At 33.8% G+C, this 22,423-nt stretch overlaps 1 protein-coding gene across 7 annotated transcripts in view; it reads left to right on the forward strand.

Annotated features, from left to right (window-relative positions):
* The window catches only part of ANKRD12 (ankyrin repeat domain 12), a 114,384-nt gene that overhangs the window by 40,471 nt on the left and 51,490 nt on the right, over positions 1-22,423 (forward strand). For 4 of the 7 annotated variants that reach the window (XR_004345466.1, XM_032603248.1, XM_032603252.1 and 1 more), the window contains exons 3-7: positions 1,888-2,035; positions 9,582-9,650; positions 13,846-13,992; positions 17,705-17,905; positions 19,254-19,396. Coding sequence is in view for 4 of the 7 variants with exons in the window: in XM_032603248.1 (XP_032459139.1) it covers positions 1,888-2,035; positions 9,582-9,650; positions 13,846-13,992; positions 17,705-17,905; positions 19,254-19,396 (708 nt within the window). In the remaining 3 variants the exon portion in view is untranslated. Of the gene's footprint in view, positions 1-1,887; positions 2,036-9,581; positions 9,651-13,845; positions 13,993-17,704; positions 19,397-22,423 lie in introns of all 7 variants that reach the window. The other 3 variants (XM_032603250.1, XM_032603251.1, XM_032603253.1) reach the window with 2 other exon arrangements.

Genomic DNA, 22,423 nt, shown 5'->3' on the forward strand with positions numbered 1-22,423 from the left:
TTCAGTGGCAGCGATCTCTTGATCTGTTGGCCTCACTATACCAGAATAATAATAAAATCGACGTTTTAAAACAACCTTATAAGCAAAAGGCATGCCTGTGAAGCTCCATTTCATTAGCAGAAGTAAGAAAACAGCTTAAGAGGATTTTCCTTTACACCTGGGAAATAAATACTTTTATTCTTCACTAATCTTTACCAGTTAAGATATAAGGAAGTCACATTCTCTTCCTAATTTGCTAATAGGTTTATCAAGAATGAATGTAGGGTCTATTTAGATGTTATTGTCACCTATTAACATCACAATAAGATTTTTCCTTTTGATATAATGAATTGTCTTGAGGTTTTCTAATAATGAACTATTCTTATATTCTTTGGGTGAATCCTGCTTGATTATGATATATTATCTTTCTAAGGCACTAACTTTGATGGGACAGTTTATTTAGGATAGTTTATTGTTTCATTTATTTCATAAGCAATTTAGGTATAATTTCTATCTTGAACCCTTCTTAGGTATTAGTTTTATTTCACACTTGTAAAATGGATTGGGTATCTTCTAATCTTATTTCTGTGTTGTAGTATTGTTTATATGAAATGGGAAATATATTTTCCCTGAATTTTTAATTTAAAACCTCTCATAAAATCTTCTGGAATAGGTACCCTTTTTAGACATAAACTCTTTGGCTATAGATTTATTGTTTTCTATGATCATTGGTCTATTCAGGTTTTCTGTTTCTTTCATGAGCCAGTGTTTGGTAATGCATGTTTTCCAAGAAAATAATCCATTTTTCCAGTCCTTAAAATTGTAATTGTATAAAAATGAATACAGTATTCTTTTGTAACTTTTTAATATCCCCTCTGGAATTGTATTTTAGGTCTCAATCCCAGTCTTTTTTTTTTTCCTGTTTTTTTTTTTCCCTCTTCATATTTTCATGATTAGACTCACTAAAAGCTTTATTATATTGCTCTTTTTTGTGTGTGTGGTACACGGGCCTCTCACTGTTGTGACCTATCCCGTCGCGGAGCACAGGCTCCAAACGCGCAGGCTCAGCCGCCATGGCTCACGGGCCCAGCCACTCCGCGGCATGTGGGATCTTCCCTGACCGGGGCACGAACCCGTGTCCCCTGCATAGGCAGGCGGACTCTCAACCACTGCGCCACCAGGGAAGCCCTATATTGCTCTTTTTGAATCATCTTTTTGTTGATAAATTCTACTTCTTAAAAAAATTAAGTATTTTTTTTATGCCCCTTCTTCCCGCTCTTCCTTCCTTTATTTTCTGGCTTGGGTCGAAAGCTCGTGTCTTCTGCAGTCTGAGTCTACTCATTTTCTTCTGAAAATCTCTATGGTTATGATGTCTGTCATTTATTATCATAGTTTCATGCTCACCTGCTAGGTGATATGGCTTAGTTCTTAGTATCTAGCATGTTTTTCCAAAGGAGTTTTCATAGCCCAGTTAGATGTGCTGTATGTACCAATTCAGATGTTGGATCATAAGAGTGAACTTGGTAATTGCTGTAGGCATGAGGGTAGGATACTTTATCTAAATGAGTGGACACATGGAATTAATAAAATACAATCTGCTTAATTCAATCTAGACTGCTTTTTCTGATTTATATATTTGTTTATTGGTGATGATGTCTATCTTAGACATAGAGTTCCATTATATTCAAGATATTTTGTTTTATTGTTATTTTAAAATTATATTACTAAGTAAAAGGGAATATGAAATAAGTTAGAAAACACATTATGATTGTTGAAAGTGGGCCTTAAGGACATTGAGGACAACGATGGTTTGTAGTAATACTCTTTCTACTTTATATAAAGTATTTTTAATACTGTATTGCTCAGCTAATATTGTTATAAGTTTATTCATATTTAATTTTTTAATAGAGTAAAGACAAGATTGCATCCTATAGCAAAACTCCAAAAATTGATCGGAGTGATGTGGGCAAGGAGATGAAAGAGAAATCGTCCATGAAACGTAAACTTCCTTTTACCATCAGCCCATCAAGAAATGAAGAACGAGATTCAGACACAGGTAGGAAATTTTGTTGTTTTCTGGTAAAATCATAACCCTTCTTTCACTGTGATTTTCTTTCTCATTCCTTGTTCACTGCATTTTAGAGAGAAATATTTGTATTTCAGAATTTCAGGTTTATCATTGGGGCAGAAATTCATATATTCCTCACTCAAATTTGATTTCTATCATAGATAAAAGCAATTAGCTTTTTTTCTCAGTCTCAGTGTTTATCACAAATTTCTTACCACTTTAAGAACTTAATTTCTTGGGGAGCATTTCAGTGATGAAAATTTACTTAGTAATATGGAGCATTGATACGGTAGATTTGAGAAAAAGCTGTTGAGTTTTTGTGAACAAATTATTGAACCCACCAAAGAAAAAAAGTTTAGGCATTTTAGTTTCAGAAATGAATCAGAAATATGTCCCTTTCAAAAAAAAGAAGAAAAATATTGAGGCTTCCTAAGCCCAGTTCATAGTACTTTTTTCCTCAAAACTTTTGCTATGTCAGGAATTATACTTGACATCAGTAAATCCCAGTTATTTGTAATAGATTAAAACCTTATTACCACTATCTAATAAATTACTAGGTTGTATTTTAGCCCTGAACTAATCGTTTCTTGAAACTAATATAAACTTGAATGTTCGTTATATGTTTATCATAATTATTTTAGCCCCTGAATGAAGTATTGGTAATGAACTGTTCTTAAGAATGTTTTAGTTTCACTCAAAGAAAATCCGTGTTACATGCTAAATTTATGTACAGAGATCATATCCTACTTTTATCTTTCTAGCCATCTTAATCATCAGTATGGGAATGATCTTGACTCCAGAATCTGTGAAAATAGACTTTTTGAAAGACTATTTTCAAAAGACTAGACTTTGGAAACTCCTTGTGCTAATCTTTAGAAAATACTTAATTTTAGTATACACTGTTAGTAAGTAGGTTTCCTTTTGTATATTTGGCTGTTTCTCTTTGCTTGAACTAAAAATTTTTCTTAAACGCTTACGACAGTTTTAAACTTTGAAGATTGCTCTTTTTTTGAGTGATTAAGAAATTTTTGTTCATTTTAAGTCACACTGTCTTCTTCTAGAGGTTCAGAATCTTTCTTTCTTTTTTTTTGAAGCTTGACTCTCCTTTTTTTTTTTTTTTTTTTTTTTTTTGCGGTATGCGGTCCTCTCACTGTTGTGGCCTCTCCCGTTGCGGAGCACAGGCTCCGCGGCCACGGCTCACAAGCCTCCCGGACCGGGGCACGAACCCATGTCCCCTGCATTGGCAGGCGGACTCTCAACCACTGCGCCATCAGGGAAGCCCTTGACTCTCCTTATTTTTACAAATTGTTCTCAAGGTATTACTAGGTCACTTAGCTGAGAAGAAGGTGCTTCTGTGCCTTCGAATATACAAGATTTAACTTGTCTCATACTCTCTCCTTAGAAACCCTTTTGCTAGTCATTTTTAAAGTACTTACATTAACCAGGTTTTGTTTTCCAGTGACAGTGATAATCCTACTAGTAGTTTGAAGAAGGGACTTAGAAATAAGGTTTCAAAATAATACACTTCCCATGAGAACCTTTCTTTGTTATTAGATCCAGTGGGTTATTTGTCTTTTATTTAGTGTAAAATAAAAGAAAGACTTAGGAAGACATGAACTTTAGGCACTGAATAAACATAGTCTAATTCATATTTTATTGATTGGATTATATGCTTATCCCCTGCTACAGTCTTTCCACTATTTGAATTTAGTGGGACATTGCAGCCCTCTCTAAGACTGTTTTGTAAAACAAACTCTTATTTTATTTTATTTTTTTTGAAAAGGTCACATGGCTAACATTAAATGAGATTTTGATGGATTTAAACGTATATCTATATTTTTGGTAGGCTGAATTTATAAATTTTAGTAAATAACAGGTGAAGGCTTTAGTTTTGCACGCACACACATACACACACATCCAAAGCATTAAGAAGAATTTCTCCAGGCCCAAGGCAAAACGTCTTATTTTCATAATTTTGAAAGAAGAGTCCAGAGTACCATTAACTGATATTTTCCATATGAAAGATAGTTATAGCACCAAACCCCGTATTTGACATTGATCTTTTTAAAATTTTAAATCATTAGCTGAAACCATATAGAATAAACTATAAAAGGGAGAAATATTTATAACATATATGACAACCCTTATCTTAATATAATTAGTAATTAAAGTTCTGTTAAATGTGAAGAGAAAAATACAGAAATGGGAGAATGGACAAAAGATACAAGCAAGTAGTTCAGAACAACAGAATTACGGTTGGTGAAGAAATATATGAAATGTATTAATAGTGCTCAAAGAAATAGAGTTTACAATGATTGACAAAACTGTCGTTGGCTTAAATCATACAAACTGGTCACTGGTTTGAAATAGGAACTTGCTTTAGTTTGTCTAAATTATGGAACTACCTTGTTGAAGGTAGATATAACAGCATATGTTAAAAACTAAAAGTTTGTTAACATTTGATTTATTCTTTTGTCATTTATTCTGTATAAATAATTATTGATGAGAGTAAAAATTATCTTCAAGTATATTTCTCTCAGCTTTCTTTATAATAGAAAAAAACAAAACAGGAAAAGATTGTCAAGAAATATAGGATTTGTTAAATTATGGTAAATCCAATGAAGAAATATGATCTTTTACTCTTAAAAATAACATTGCAGAGGAATAAACTGTATGGAAATATGTTCACAGTATACAAAGTAAAAATGTAGGTTATGAAATAATATGTACTGTTTGCATTATGTCATATTCTTTATATTTGTATGCATATGCACACAGGACATACATTAACACACATACAGAAAGATAAGATTGTTTAAATATAAAGACTGTTTCATTGTAGAACTAAGCCTAAACCTAGTGGGTTTATTAAAGGTCCTGAACAAAAATGTAAATATTATAAGCCCTGACTTAGGTGAAAAATAAAAGAATAGGGAGTGGGGAATAAGGAGAAAATGCCAAGAGTGCTACTCAACTCATCATCTCTCATAGCAAGGGATTAACTGAAATTAATTAGTCTGAAACTGAAATATGTTTTTAATCTTTCAAACTTTTAATCTTTCATTTAAAATTTTACCTATATGTTTATATATGTGTGTGTTTATACTTTAGTATATGGTATCTCTTAGAAGAGCAATTCCTTTAGTTTATTTTCTTTTTATGTTGGGTTAAACTAAAGTTAATCTTTCAGATTTTTATTTAAATATAGCACATATGTATGATATTTTCTTATTCTTACATAAGTTGATTTCTCTCTCTCTCTCTCTCTCTCTCTCTCTCTCTCTCTCTCTACTAGTTCCTCTGTCTTTATATACATTTAGAAGGATGCTTGGCATGATGTTCATGAGATGTTAACATTTTGTTTCCAGGATTTGGGATGATTTGTTACTTTCTTCTTTGTATTCTTTCTATGCCTTGCATTTTTAAAATAATAAGCATACATTATTTTTATAAAACACGGTCATTTTTTTTTAAGACATTCATATTGTCCAAGGAAGATTCAGTGGTCCTCAAAATCAGCAGTAATGCCATCAACCGGCTGAGTCATTCCTAGTCTTCGTTTTGAGATACCCTAGTGTGTCTTAAACTTTCCAAATTCTCAATTATTTAATGTTTATTAATTTTTTAAAAGATAACACTTTCTAGAAAAGAAATTCAGATAAAGTTTTGGGGAAAATTACAGCATAATTCAAAGTCATGCCAGTGAGTTCTTATAGCTGTATCATAATACTGTTCATTTCAGCAAATCTCCAGCATATCTGCTTATATCATTCCAGTGTCAATCCCACATTGTCCTATCCTATTAGAGAATTCCTATAAATTTTGTCCCATGAAATGTTGAGGCCAATCTGTACAATGACTCATTGAACCTATGGAAGCAACTACTTCTTATCTAGAAGACAAATTATTTCTTACAGCTACTGCATCAGCTTGCTTTGTCACCTACTTTTAGCTTTTACTTTTAATCTTTCCTAGTCTAGAATCCTGACCAGATAAGTTATTGTAGTTATAACAGAGGGAAATCATAGCATAGTGTTTATCATCAGAAGCTTTGGAGTCTGACCGACCATTGTTGAGTCCTTGCTCAGCCACCTACTAGCCCTGGCCAGATTAGTTGAGTTCCTTGTAAGTTCCCATTTTCTCATCTATAAAAGTGCATATAATACCAACTTCAGAAAATTGTGACCTCTAAGTGACATATCATGTAAAATCAGTTTGGGATACATTAATTAAAACAGAAGACTAATACTGGCTTAAATAGATAGAGATTTTTTTTCATCTAATGCGGTTAAGACCAGGCATAGGCAGTCCAGAGTTGGTATAGCAGTTCAGTAACACCGTCAGGGACTGAGCTCTTTTCATCTTTCTGCTCTGCCACCCTTAGCTCGTACGTAGCCTTTGTCCTTAAGCATTTTGCCTTATAGTCACAGGATATATCCTTCCTGGGCAGAAAAGAGGAGAGGAAGGACCAAAGACAGAGGTATCTTTCTCCCAGAGAGACTTTTGCCTTTTTACTCATGAAACAACCTCCCTAGAAACTTTTGCCTGCACCTCAACTGGTTAGGCTCCCCTAGTTGCTGGGGAGTCTGAAAAGTCAAATATTTTTGAGCTGGACATACTGTCACCCTGATCAAAATTGGAGTATTCCTAGTAAGGGGAGAATGAATATTGAGTAGGCACCTTATAATACTGTTACTGTATATAAAATTTTTGACATAGTAATTAATAACTGATAACTGCTATTACCTTTAAGTTATTAATGTTTCTACCTAAGGGAACTTTTTTCCTACACTATCCGTCATAAAATCGTACTTATTTTCTTTCCAAGACTAATGGCATCCAAAGGATGCCATGACAATCCCTTAACTTGAAAGTACTGAGCAGTTATCTTGAGGCTACACATGAGTGAATCTCTTCTTAGCCTCCAAAGTAAATTTGCAATTATTTTGTTGTGAGTAATGCCATAGAGCGTCTTTGCAGATTGTATTTTTATTATACTCTGAATTTTTTCTGTCTTATTCATTCCCAAGGGTAGGTTTACAGGGTTAAAAGGGTAAAACATTTCTATAACGTTTCTTCAAAATAGTTATACATAGTTATAAAGGCTCCAGCATTTTTATGTTCTTTAATCTCAAATAACATCATGGCACTTGTTTTTCTTTAGGTTTGATAGCTCTAAGTATCTATAGGGATAAACCAGTAGTACTTCATTTTAGTTTGCATGTTTAGATAAGTAAAAAAAATACAACATTCTTTACTTTTTAAAAAATACTTGTTTTTTCTTAATAGGCATTATTTATTTCCTTACTGATTTTTTTTCTTGTGGCATTAAGTAATATGTAAATAAATGTGGTAGGAGAAAATGTAAAGAGACACAATATGATCTGTTCCCAAAGTCCGTGGTCGCAGTTGTAGAGTATGTTCAAATGTTTTGAACTAAATCTCTGCCAGCCAGCCGTAGAAGGCCTACTTTCCCGAGGCTTTGGATGCCATTAAAGGATTTACCCTATTTAATGACACAAGCAAATTTGGAGAGGAAAACATTTTTAAAAAAAGAAAACACATGTAATTTTTCTGGTAACTGTGTTAAAGTAGCAGATAAAATTAGTGCTTTGCTTAATAAGGATAGTCCTCTTTTGATGCTCTTCGTGGTGATTATTTATTATAGATTTACTCCGTCCCTTTCCCTGATATTTTATTATAAAAGTTTTCAGACGTAGTGCACACTCTTAAAATCATACTTGATATTTTTCTTATTCTCTTGCAATCCAGAACAGAATATTAACTTAAAAAGATGGCTTGTACAACAAGGATTTACTTTATAGTACAGGAACTATATTCAATATCTTGTAATAACCTATAATGGAAATAATCTGAAAAATACATATATATATAATGAATCACTTTGCTGTACACCTGAAACCAACACAGTATTGTAAATCAACTATACTTCAATTGAAACAAAAAAGATGGCTTTTAAAATATAGGTATTGCTTGTCTTGCCTCGCTGCAAAGAACATATCAGGGAGAGAGAATTGCTCTGCCTGGCACTCAGTGTTTTACAAAAACCTCGTAGATAACAATAGTCTCATTATGGTCTAGTCTCAGTATAGCACTGAAGGAAGAAGTAGTTGAGTAAAAGGACAGGATATGGAAGCTTTTAATTTTCTAGCTCCTTAATTAAATCTTTATAAGAATACACATGCAAACGCCCCAAAAATAAACATACTTATTTGAGTAAAAGCCAAAAGGGTGTGTGGAGTCTGGATGGATTAATTACTTCCAAAGAAAGGTTTGGAGAAACTACTTCCTTATATTAATGAATATAATTGAAAGTTTATTTTATCCACTATTCTTTCATCTGTCACAGTCATATGATCTGCTTTCAATAATCAATTTAATTCGATCTGTTGGTGCAACTTATTAGTTGCCCCTTTTTCTTTGCTTTGCAACCTATGGAGGCCTTTTAAAATGTTTGCTTATCTTTAAATGAAATGACAAATATTCTTCATAGAATTCTTCTAGTTGCTAACTTAATGGGTTAAATTTTGAAATATAAGTGTTTATTGAAAGGCTTGTAATTCAGTCCATTTACCCACTTGCTCTAGAATTGGTCTGAATATTATTTTATTAGTGATTTCCCCTTTGATTGAGTAAGACTTCTCATCACTAAACTTTTAGGCTTATCTCTAAATTTTTCAAATACTATGTTTAGGAGTTACTTGTTCTCTAAATTGGTTTTTTTTCCAACACTTTTGTTTCCTTACACCTAACAACTCATGAATAATGTCTATAATGATCATCCTGGAAAGAAGACCATAAGCCAATAAATTGAGAATGTGAAGATCAGAATAACATTATGTTGAGTTAAAACAGCATATTGTTTGTAAGTAAAGTTATTTGCTCTGGCCATACTGCCAGAAGTCAGTTCTCTAATTTATTGAGTTGTTAGGCAGCATTCCATATTAGCTGATAAACTTTGTTTTGATTTAAGCTACTTTCTTTCTAAGATGTCTTTTGTAGTGGTCAGTAATAATTCATGTTATTTGAAATGTTTATAAATTGTAGAAAGGTCCGTGGTCTACAACGATACTGTAGTCCGAAATGTTCTATTGTCTTCTGAATAGTTTTGGCACTCATAGAACAAAAAGAATGATGCAAGTCCACTATTCAAGTTTTCTAAAGACAAATTCTAAACAGAAAAACGTGATAAGAGTACTGCCTCTTTTATCATTATTCAGAGATTGAAAAAATATATCCTCAAAAGAGATGATATGTTTTAATAAGCAGCCTCAGTAATAACTATTATTGCAAACTACGTGGTTGACTTTTTCAACTTTAAGATCAAAGAAACTGAAATCTTAGGTATTGGCCAAATCTGTGTTTGAAATATACTTTTGACTTTACCTTAAAAATTATCTTTTGGAAAAACAATGATACATCATTGTGGTCTTTTGAAAAATGTTGGTTTGTTGAATTCTGCATTTCCCTTCGTATGCTTTTTTCTTTTCTCCTGTCTCTTCTTATTCTGTAGATTCAGATCCAGGACATACAAGTGAAAATTGGGGGGAGAGACTTATGTCTTCTTACAGGACATACTCAGGTAATTAGATTATCAGGGGCTCCTGTTTAGCCAGTGGTTTCTGTCACATTTATAATTAACTATTGTACTATAAGTAACTTATTTTCAAACCAGTATATAGGTATCTGTGGTTGAATAAGTGAACTATATGAGTGACACAAGATTTTCCAGTCTTCATTTGAGATCTCCAGTGCATCATGTCCAAGACATGCTCTGTGTGAACGTTACAAGCAGGACTCCTGCACACAGCCACTCAGGTGTGCAACGCAACCTGGGGGCACCATTCATGTAGAAAAGTGTGAAAGTCACCGCCTTGGAGTTGTGCCGTGCAGCAACGCCTGTGGGAAGGTGCCCAGGGTCCTTAGTGTCTTAGCTGTATGCCCGTCACACAGTGTTACCATGTGTAGTGATTTTGATAGACAGTGTCATCTTCCTCTTCAAACATGCAGTGTTTTTTTAAAAACACATGTAAATTTTTTCAGTTGACCTCTTTAGTGTATTGACTTTGCTGCCCCTGTTGAATTTAAAAGTAGATTAAAACACCAGGTTTCCTGGAGAAATGCCATTAAAGAGTAAATGTATCCCCTAGTATGTGAAAACTGAATTAGTTAAGTGTTTTGATTATCTTTGTTTTTAGTTTTTAATGAGCTTACATTCTTATGTCTGAACTTTTTAAATGTAAAATATAGTTCAGTCCCTGAATGTCCAGTTTTTAGCATATGACATTTAACTCTAAAAGCTGAAATAAAATTTCTGTTTCTGATACACCTTGTATTCATTTAAAAAATTTGTGGGGTTGGTATAGAACCAAATAATTATTATTAAAATTATGCTGAAAGCTGTTAATTGAGCTGATGAGTCAGTAATACTTAGTTATCAAATTTTTGGGGTGGGAGGCAAGTTTACAATCTGCCTTAAATTGAACAGACCTACACTTTCTGTGGAATTAGGTGTACATTTCTAAAGTGGGGCTCCTAAGTACCAAGGTGCACCTGAAAGAGCTGTATGTAGTGAAGCCATCCATGGTCTGAGGATCATTGCTGGAAATCAGAAGATGTAAGCACCCACCTGTCAAAGATTGTGTAGATACTTCACAACCAGAGAGTAATTGGCAACGTTTTCCCTCAGAATTGAAGTATATATACATTCTAAATGTAATTGATTTAATTATGTTCATCTGTATTTGAATTGTAGCTTCCATTCTTTCATGCCTTGTACAGTGACTGCTTTGTGGGAAAATGTCGTATTTAGTTTTTGAGACACTAATAGGCTTATGAGCTAGTTCCCCAAGAAAAACAATTTTGTCTCTTCTCCTTAATATACTTAATTGGGATGTGACAATGTTGAGCTTTCTGTTTATTCTGACAAGACCTGGAAAGAAAGCACTGATTTTCAGGATTATAAGACTGAGACATCTCTATAATTCTAAAGATCCTCTGAACCGTGAAATAAAGAATATTGGATTGTTGAAAAGTCCATATCTGTTTTCCTTTAGTCTTAAGTGAATCACCTGGATTTTTCTTTAAAAATCTCTTAAGGTGGCTGAGTGGAATTTCAAATCTATTAGTATAGATTGAGTATATGTGTCAGTATTCCTGTGTTTAAATTTTGAAATTCTGATCTGTCATTCAAACAAATAAGTACGTATTTCAGATACTGAAATTTGAAAAAGTACCTAACTTTTTCTAATATTATCGTATATGATCGTTTTTTACTTATGACAGGTCAGAGGAAACAAGTTCTTCACAGGATAGATCCCAGATAGTCAGATTTGAATGCTTTCAACTCACACTTTGGGACATACTAATCTAAGATTTATGATTTTGAAGAATGGTATATAGTTATCTCTAACCTAGCTATCTTGCACCAGCTCCTGTTCAGTTACCTTCTTTTCCAGTCTCATGTAAAGCATGAACTCAGACAAATGGCTAAGGTAACTCAGAAAAAATAGAGTTCATATTGAATGCTAGTATCTAATTTGAATTTTCGCTTGAATATTTGGAGTATATCCAATTTGTTTGTTCTTTTCCAAAATGTAGTAATTATATGTTTGCTCATTTGGCAGCATGGAATTTTAATAATGAATTCATAAGTGTCTCACTTTCTTCAGTAAACTGAGTGTATATCACTTTAGAGCATATTCTTTTTTTTCTTTTTAGGAGGTCATTACAGATGTAGAGGAACACAACTGATTTTTGCTTTTAATCTTAATCTCACTGAATTTCCTTTTTTTTTTTTTTTAATTTTTTGGCTGCTCCTGCGTAGCATGCAGGATCTTAGTTCTCTGACCAGGTATCCAGCCTGCACCCCCTGCAGTGGAAGTGCAGAGTCTTAACCACTGGACCGCCAGGGAAGTCCTAGAGCATATTCTTCTTAAAAGATTGTATTAAAATGCAGTTAATATCAAAAATCAATAGTTTTGCAAATGAGAAAATAAAAGACAAAATTTTAGGAAGTATTTTAAGGATAGATACTGTGTATTTTTAATTTTACTTCTTCCAGTTACTAAACTACTTTTTTTCCTTAAAACAACTTTTCTACTTTCTTTAAAACTTTCACACTGTTAAATATTTTAATTTTGGACGAGAAGTACATTCATTATATTTAAAGATTTGTTATTCAGTTGGAAAACTATTGAAATAACAATTGTGGTTTCTCATTAAATCAGAGAACCAAAGCATACAGAATGTTATTAGGAGAGAGTATATGTTTCAGAAAAAAACAGGCTTCTCCAAAAGACATATTTAGGGCTTTATAATACATTTAGTACATTGGGTGAAACACTGTGCTGAAACTGGCTTTATACGAATTGGATCATTAATGACAATGAAATGAGAAATAAGAAAATAATCTATTAGAACTATTAATAAAAGCTGACATTAAAAATCTTGAAATTTTTTGTTTCTGTTATGTAAAATTTTGCAAATATCAACAAAACGGACATTTTAGGAGCTGTTGAATTTTGAGTGATTTGTGGGCAGCAGAGTTTAAACATTAGGACCTCTAATTTTTCTAGGTCATTAGGATGCCAGTTTATCCTAATTAACTAAGTGGTACACTGCAAGTTTTTATGTCTTAAATTATAGTACGGTAATATTTAAATAATATCAAATTTTATTAGTTTCTTGAAAATTTTACCAGATCAATAAATGCTTATCTCCTGGAGTAGTCTAGCTGCTGGCCACATCTGCCTGAGAAAAACCACAATATTGACCACTAAGCCTTCTCTTCTTCCACTCATTTTTGCTGTTTTACATTTATTTAAAATTTTTACTAATTTATTTAATTTTGTAGCCCCTCTTTATATAACAAACCTGGATCAGTAAATCCCAGATATTGGTACAGGGTTTCCCAAGAAATAAATGCCTAGACAGTTAATAGGCAGCTCATCTCACAGGGCCACTTGAATTAATTTCCCAGAAAAGTCCTAAAGGAAGGAAGGAACAGACACCTGTATTTCTTTGACCTGTGGAATCCAGTTCCATCTGAATTTTCTGTCACTTAATGGGGAATGCTGGCTCCATTGCCAGAGATTTGCCAAATAGCTAAATCTGAGAGCTGACTTTATGATGGATCAAATCTCTTTGAAAAATCTTAGACATTTTTGAATCTTTTCAGGATCTCTATTAACCATCCCCGGCCCCTTACCACACACATATAGAATCTTTAATTTGCTCAGTTTTAGCTCATTAATACTGTTCCATGTTCAGCTGTCCTATGACTAAAATAAAGTGATTTGGTGTTTTTTTTTCAATAACTACTCCGTGTGATGTGCTTTGTGTTAAACACCTCCTTAGAAGATTGTACAGATTATTAGTGGAATTAGGGAGGTAATATGAAGGAACGTTGCTATATAAACTTATCAATAATAGAATAAAATTATAATGAATGAAAGAGACATTTCAAAGATGTAAAACTAAGGAATGTTGGAAGTGTTATTTAATAGAACAAATCATTAAAAATTTTACTAGTACTAAATTTCCGAATGTTATTAATTTTCTGAAAATTACACAAGACTATTTTTTTTCAAAGCATTCAGGAAGAAAATTGCTTATATAACAAAGGCCTAGTGCCCTTTTGTCTGCCTATTGCAAGTTCCTCTGTGACCCTTGTTTCTCATAAACATGTATCATCTATTTTTAAGAAGTCTCCTTATGTTTTACTTTTGAGTGCTTACATTTGTTTCAGATTCTTACATATTTATTAATAATTCCAGAGAAAGAAGGTCCAGAAAAGAAGAAAACAAAAAAGGAAGCTGGAAATAAGAAGTCCACTCCAGTTAGCATTCTTTTTGGTTATCCACTCTCAGAGCGAAAGCAGATGGCACTTCTTATGCAGATGACAGCAAGAGACAACAGTCCAGGTGACACCATCATCGAGTTCTTGTGTGTTCATAGTTTTCCTCACACTGTAGCTTTGTCTTGACAATTTGTTTTTTATAATGACTGTCTTTGGACTTATTTTTACTTTATTTATTTATTGATTTTTGGCTGCGTTGGGTCTTCATTGCTGTGTGCAGGCTTTCTCTAGTTGCAGCGAGTGGAGGCTACTCTTTGTTGTGATGTGTGGCCTTCTCATTGTGGTGGCTTATCTTGCTGCAGAGCACGGGCTCTACGCACACGGGCTTCAGTAGTTGTGGCTCACGGGCTCTAGAGTGCAGGCTCAGTAGTTGTGGCACATGGGCTTAGTTGCTCCACGGCATGTGGGATCTTCCCCGACCAGGGATCGAACCCATGTCCCCTGCATTGGCAGGCAGATTCTTAACCACTGCGCCACCAGGGAAGTCCTTGACAATTATTTTTAACTACTTTAAATGTTTATCCTTTCTTGGATTTAATCAGTTTCTTATAACATAAGTTTGCAATTTTACATTTACTTGTGTGACAATTGTTTATGTCTGTATCATCCACTAGATGAAAAGCTATACACGGGCAGGGACCTTTGCACTTAGTGGACGTTCAGTGAATATTTGTCAACTAAAATGAGTACAGTTGACACCTGAACAACAGAGGTTTGAACTGAGTGGGTCCACATATATGCAGATTTTTTTCCATAGTGAATACTGTACTACTGCACAATCCGTGGTTGGTTGAATTTGCACATGCAGAACCGTGGATATGGAGGGCCAACTGTAGGTTGCACACGGATTTTCAAATGTGGGGAGGGTGGGTGCCTCTAATCCCCGAGTTGTTCTGGGGTCAGCTGTAATTTAGAATTGGGTCAGTCAACATGAGAAATCTGTTGCAAAACTGTGTGTGCTTTTACCTTACTGCAGAAATTTTTACCCCAGTTTCTGTAAAGCTGCTTCTGGGTTTATAGCTTACTTTTCAGTTCATTAGCACACTGCTGTAAGCTGGTAATCTTATCACATACTTTTAGAAGAGTGTAATTCATGTTTTAGTGTTTAAGATCTGCTAAAATTTATTTTAAAAGGAAGAATATCTGCAGTATACTATGTAAATTTATTTCATATTTCATTTCACACTTCCAGTTAAGATGTTGTGCTACTTGTGTGTGTGTGTTTATTCAAGTAGTTTGCCCTCCAGAAATGATTAAAGATGGCTCACCAGCAGGATGAAAATGAAGAAGGAACAAACCAACTTGCTGACTTATTAAAAGGGGTTTAAAAAGTAGATAAAGCCCAGACAGCTGGACTGAGATAGTTATTACTACTGAGTATTGAATTTAGCTATGCATTCTGGTAGCTCACAACACAAAAATTTCAAGTTGTATAGTTCTCATTGACCAATACAAGAAGAAAGTAAATCACTTTTCTCTAGAGAAAAAAAATTTTTTGTTTTGGCTCTGACTTCAAGGCGTCTTTTTATATAAGACTTTGGGTAACATAACAGCCTGTTGAAATGCATTAAAAAGGACACAGTTTTTCTAGTGAACTTTTCCAGTGTTAGCTCTTTTTTTAAAAAATGGGACAACTTGGTAAAATTCTTAGAGTTTCTGTATGTCATAGTTTCCACTAAACATGAGTGTATCTATATCTTTCACTAATAAAAACACTTTAGGGCTTTCTGCTTTTTTAAGTAGGGCATGTTGTTTTGGTTATTCTTCTGCCTTTCCACCCACAACTGGGGAAAGAGTGTGGCCAAATTAAAGTTGTTTACAGTGTTAAACTTTAAATGTTTCTGTAAAATGTTGACTTTGAGTCGGACTTAATAGTTAGATGGGAAGACTTTTTTTTTTTTTTTTTGCGGTATGCGGGCCTCTCACTGTTGTGGCCTCTCCCGTTGCAGAGCACAGGCTCCGGACGTGCAGGCTCGGCGGCCATGGCTCACGGGCCCAGCCGCTCAGCGGCATGTGGGATCTTCCCGGACCGGGGCACGAACCCACGTCCCCTGCATCGGCAGGCGGACTCTCAACCACTGCGCCACCAGGGAAGCCCGGGAAGACTTATTTTTTAAAACTGTTTTTTTAATACTATGAACCTCTATCCATAGAGTAAATTAAAGAATTAATACAGTAAGGCAAAAAAGCTAAAGTCCTCCCTCATTTCCAATGATCTCCCCCCTTGAGAGGCGAGCACTATTAACAGTTTATTTTCTAGAAAATTTCTAGATATAAACATGCAAACATATATCTTTTGTTGCTGTTCATTTTTAAATATAAATAAGATTAATACTGTAATACTGTTCTGCAGTTGGTTCTTTTCATTTAAAGGGTACATCAGTCATCTTTATTAATATATGTAGAACTAGAGTGGAGAGCTTTTGAAATAACCTGTTTGCCATCTTATAGATATGCTTGGAGTTTAGGGTTCATTGCTTTATCCATTACATGATTCGTTTTCCATGTTTTTGTTTATTCTGATTGCCATTATGGATAGCACTACTGTTATTTTGTCTGTGTGTATATTATTTTGGAATGGCTAAGAAAATTTTATATGAATTAATTCCTTTCAAGTTGTTTGAATTTTAAGATGTCCTTTTGTTTTTAAGAAGTTCAACCACTAATTTTCTAAATAAATAACTTGACTATAAATATTATAATAAGAATCATGTATTCATTCAACACATATTGCATGAGTACACCGTGTACCAAGAAGTCTTCTAAGCAGCCGAGATACAGTGATGATTAGACAAGGTTCATGCTCTTCTGGAGTATACGTTATAGAAATCCATAGATAGGAAACTGTTACTAACTGAATGTACTTTAAAATCCAAAAGGTAAATTTTAAACTTTTTCTTATTGAGAAAAGGATGATAATGCTTCAGTGCTCTAATCATGTCAGTTTGCAGGGAAATTATTATATGATGTCAGAAAATGATTTTCCATAGACATTTTTCTCTTAGAGCTGTTGTTTCTTTTAAATAGTTGTAAATTTTCAGTTAATTATTAACACTGTACATATGTCTTGAATCCTTAATTGATTAAGAAACTAGTTTTTTGTTTTGTTTTTTCCCCAGTTCTGAAATGGGGAGTAGAGGACTTTGGGTGTCATCCAGTTTAACTTTCTTGTTTTTGAGAAAGAAACTGGAACAAAAATCAAAAGATAGGAATCAAAGCAAAGCACTTTTTTTCCCCTCTTTTATCACCCACTTTTTAAAGGCCTTTTTCTAGACTGTCCTTATTTCTCATAGATATTAAGCTTCATTTCATACTAAACTCATCTGTGACCTTGATTTGCACCTAATAACAGAATAGAACTCCAGTAGTTTGAGTCAGAGGTGTAAACTCTAGCCTTCAATGTCATTTCATCTAGTTCTTGAAATAGTATCATAACATGCCATGAAGAACATGTTTTTTTGCAGTTTATCAAATTATTCATTAAGCAAACACTTTCGGGGTACATACTTGATATTTTATTATCATTTTAAACCAATTCTATAAATTGACGGAATGAAACATTTTTTTCTTAATTGGCTCCTGCAATATTTGATAACCCTAAAGGAAGATCTACTACATGTAATTGGGTCAAATTATTAGTGTATCATCCAAGTCAAGTTTCAGGTTGTTTGAGTGAGAAGATATTCCCCCTGTTAGCACATTACCTATAAAAACCTTTAAATGAATATACAAAATATTTAGTCTAGAACTTTTGTTAACTTTTCTCTTTCTTATAGATTCCACACCAAATCATCCATCACAAACAACACCAGCCCAAAAGAAAACTCCCAGTTCTTCATCTCGACAGAAAGATAAAGTTAATAAAAGAAATGAACGTGGTGAAACTCCTTTACACATGGCAGCTATTCGAGGAGATGTAAAACAGGTCAAAGAATTAATAAGTTTAGGGGCAAATGTGAATGTGAAAGATTTTGCAGGTAAGACTTGTAGTTAAAGACTAATACTCAGGAACTAAAATTCTGAGTTTATCATCTAAACAGATGCTGGTTACAATTTAATCTATATTCTTCATTCCTCTTTCTGAAATGAAAGAGTTCTAAAAGTATACTTTAACATAAAACTATTTTGGAGTGTATACCTAAAACCCTGATCTCTGCTACAATTCATTGTCAGTAATTACTCAAATACTTAAATATTAAATATGCATTTTATTTGGCATATTACCATATAATTTTTTATCCAATTTAGCTTCTAGGTGAACCACAGTTAAATAATGTTTAGACCGTTTATTAGCTTGAGCACAAGGACTGTAAGAGAGTGGCAGTGTTGTTTCACACAGTAAAAGTATTGGGGAACAATGTAGAAATTCCCTTTAGTTTCACATACTACAGTACCCTACCCTCCCATCCCCCAGGTTCTTTCTTTTTCACAGAACTGTGGTTAACAATTTGGAGGCTGTCCTTTCTGTGCACTTGCAGGATCATATATACAATGAACATTTAGTTATATAGAGACTTTTTTAAAAAAAGTCAAATCACTCTATCTGTGTCAGCCTATAGTTCTGCAATCTCTCCTTTTTACTAGTGTCGTACAGATATTTCTGTCGGTACATGTAGGTGGTTCTACTTCATTCATTTCAACAGCCACATAATAGTGTATAGAATAGATTCCGTGGACAGTACTTCAGTAACCCTCTTGTAGAAATATATTTGTGTATAGTTATGGAAGGACGATATTTCAGTAGAAAGGAAACTGCTAAATCAGAGGAGATGAATATTTAAAATTTTTTGAAAATCAGACAGATGACCCTCCAAAAAATCTTTTATCAATTTACATTCCCATCAAGAGTATATGAAAGAGCCTTGGGTGGGGGGAAGAGATAAATTAGGAGTTTGGGATTAACATATACACATTACTATATATAAAATAGGTAAACAACAAGGACCTACTGTATAGCACAGGAAAGTATATTCAATATCTTATAATATTGAGAGACCCTAACAAGCTTATTTTGCCTTTTCCTACTCTTTTTCCATAGTTGAGATGATTGTTCTAAATTATAGCAAGTTATTGGATAAGCTTAAATGTTTAGTACTTTTGTCAAATAATTTAGTCCCAGTGGAAATAATATGATTGTGGATGAACTTTCTGTAAAATTGGTGGTTTTCTTAGGTACTTATTTCCAGTAACTTGTTCATCACTCCTTTTTCCTTCTGTACTGTGTGCATGTAGAATCAGTATGTCACACATGGTTATGTATCTAAAAAGCATATGTGTTGAATTAGTAGAAGTGAACCATATGTTCAATTAATATTGTAACTTTAGGTTGGACACCACTGCATGAAGCTTGCAATGTTGGATATTATGATGTTGCTAAGATACTTATAGCAGCTGGAGCAGATGTTAACACACAAGGATTAGATGACGACACTCCACTCCATGATTCTGCTAGTAGTGGGCACAGAGATGTGAGTATGATGGAAGGAGCAGTAATATACGTCTTCAAAATATAAATTTAATCCAGTCATTTAATTCACTTCTTAGTCATACGATCTTGTGTCATATTTCACTCATTGCATGATCAGCTTGTCTATATTATATTTTTTCTACCTTCTAATTGCTAATTCCTATCATAGATTTAGCATTTTCTTTTCATAAAACCTATTTAACTTGGTAATTAAACAACTTGGCAAATATTTAGTTAAAAGGCCATTCTACTGTCAGATAATTAGATGCAGCAGTTAAAGCAGATTGTACTTAAAATTTTACATTGTCATGAAGCCTTTTTTTAAGACTTATTAATGATTCCTCTATATATAACATCTGTTGCTGAATTTTAGCTGACATTCAGATGCTTATGTATATAATAAGACATGATTTAAACAAACATGATTATATATGCTTGCAAATTTAATGGCATGTTTAATTTGCTTTGATGTAATATTATGAACCATGCTGGGTTTTAAATTCCATTTTCATTTTCAATCTCTGGCATGCTGACATCGAAGCCTAACCAGTCTTTGTTGTAATGTAGCTTATGTTTTAAGTGTGCTTAATGCTTAGCTCCATCACTATAACCTGCTTACAGCCAGAGCAGATCAACCTGGGGCACTATTAGCAATGGTTCTAAAGTAGGATTTTGTTTATCACATAAGTAGTTTTTCTTTTTCACTTAATTTTAACTTCTATCAAAGAATACTTGTACATAGTTTAGAAAGTTGAAAAGTACTACTTAGCTTATAAAGATGACTACCTGCTCCCTCCCATCCCTCCGCACTTCCCAGTACCTTTAGCCAAAAGCAGCTCTTGTAGGTGTTTCTCCTAGTAGTTATCTCTTTATTTCTAACAAGATGGAAGCTATTTTGCTTTTTAATTTTTTTAGTCACTAGTTATTGACCCCCTGCAAAGGATTTTAATATATATTGCTGCTCAGAGACGCACAATATAATTGTATTTTCTCTTGGATTTTTGTTTATTACCTTGGTTACTACACTGCCTTGTTCTGATTTTTCTTATTTAGTTTTCCATGTATCTATTTCTGTACTTCCTTACTCTCTCTGACATAACTCTAAAATGCCTCTGAGTAAGGTCAAACACATTGATCAGTTTATTATGTTTGAGAGTATCCTTGTATACAAGATATCTTGTATCCTACTTTAATTGGGACTAGCTTCTCTCTAGATCTGTAGCATAGATGCTGTCTAGGGATTTGTTTTTGCCATTAATTTCATGTGAGATTCTCAGTCTCTTCATGAGATTTCCAGTCTCTGGCAGGAGTGGTTGTGAACCACATTACATTAACTTCTCACAGCAATATTTGTGTGTTTTCATTATGGGATAAGAAGTGTTGTAAATGCTTTCTTTATACGTATTAATCTTTTAAAAATATTTATTTATGTTGGCTGTGCTGGGTCTTAGTTGCGGCACGCAGGATCTTTGTTGCAGCACGGGAGATCTTCGTTGTGGCATGTGGACTTCTTAGTTGTGACATGCAGACTCTTAGTTGCAGCATGCGGGCTTCTTAGTTGCGGCGTGTGGGCTTCTTAGTTGTGGCATGAGAACTCATATTAGTTGTGGCATGCATGCAGGATCTAGTTCCCCCACCAGGGATCAAACCCAGGCCCCCTACACTGGGAGCACAGAGTCTTACCCACTGGACCACCAGGGAAGTCCCAGTATTATTTTAATCATCACAGTAAATGAATAACCTTCTGGTGTTTCTTGTTGAAACTGTATGACCCATTGCATTCCAGTACCCTCAGCTTCTCCCAGAACATGGAGAAACAAAGACACAGGAGACACAAAGACAAAGACGCACTGGTCTAAGACACTCCCAAGTTTATTAAACTGATATGAGTTCAAATTAAGGGACTAAAAAGGATAAATATCAGTGTTTTTTAAGACAAAGTGAGGTAATAATTCATTAATCTGGAAGAGTTGTTATTCAGTACACTGTCTCTCCTCTCTAGTGAATAACGTAAAAGGATTTTGGTCATCTCATACCTTTGTGCTGGAAAATTCCCTTTTTTTTCTCTGCCTTATTTTCTTTTTTGACACAAAAATTTCAGTGTCGTGGTGCCTGTTTTTTAAAAGCCACTTTAGTTGAGAAAAAAAACGGAATTTGGAGTGAAGATAGATATGAATTCAATTCTGGCCTGGCCAGTTTCCCAAATGAGTGATCTCAAGTTACTTTTTTCCTCTCAACTTCCATTTTCTCATCTTTAAATCACATAATAAATAATACCTGTCTAAAAGGGATATTTTGAAGGAAAAAAACAACGCTGTGCACATAAACATACCTTGAAATCTAAAATGTCATAGAAATGTCAGAGGTCAAAGATTAAAAGGCAACTTTTATATTGCTATTTTTCAAATATACTCAGATATTTCGGAAATTAAAGATGCCATTTTTCTCATTTAAATCTTTCTATAAGGTATTTTTCATAATTCTCAAGTTACAATTTTGAAGAAAAATGTAGCCTATAACATTATTTTTCCTAAACTGATCCTTGCTTACCATCGTTCCAGTCTTTTTTGCTCCCTTGACAATTCATACATACCTGTGTGATAGCACTTACTATATTATTTTTTACTCATGTGCATGTCTGTTTTCTTCATTGAATTTTGAGTCCCATGCATACCTGATTTATGTTCTGGCTGTGCTATTTTAAATACTGTACTTACTGCCCTTTTTTTAAAAGCATTATTGATAGTTTATCAAGCATGAATAGTTTTTCTTTAAATGTTGCATAAAGAGATTTCCTGATTTCTAAATGTAATGTTAAAGAACTGTGCCTTATGAGTAAGACATGTTTCTATGAATACAAGTTTCTAAATATGCACATTGCTGCAAAATATTTCCAGAAGCTGACCTTTGAGCTCATGTACTTACAAAGACTCAAACACTATTTCCAGTCTCCTTCCAGAAGGAGACTGACATGCTATTTTCAAGAGATCTTTGCTTTTCCTCCTACCAACATGCCTAGGATAGTAGG

The sequence above is a fragment of the Phocoena sinus genome, chromosome 14, assembly GCF_008692025.1.
Source record: "Phocoena sinus isolate mPhoSin1 chromosome 14, mPhoSin1.pri, whole genome shotgun sequence".
Lineage (NCBI taxonomy): Eukaryota > Metazoa > Chordata > Mammalia > Artiodactyla > Phocoenidae > Phocoena > Phocoena sinus.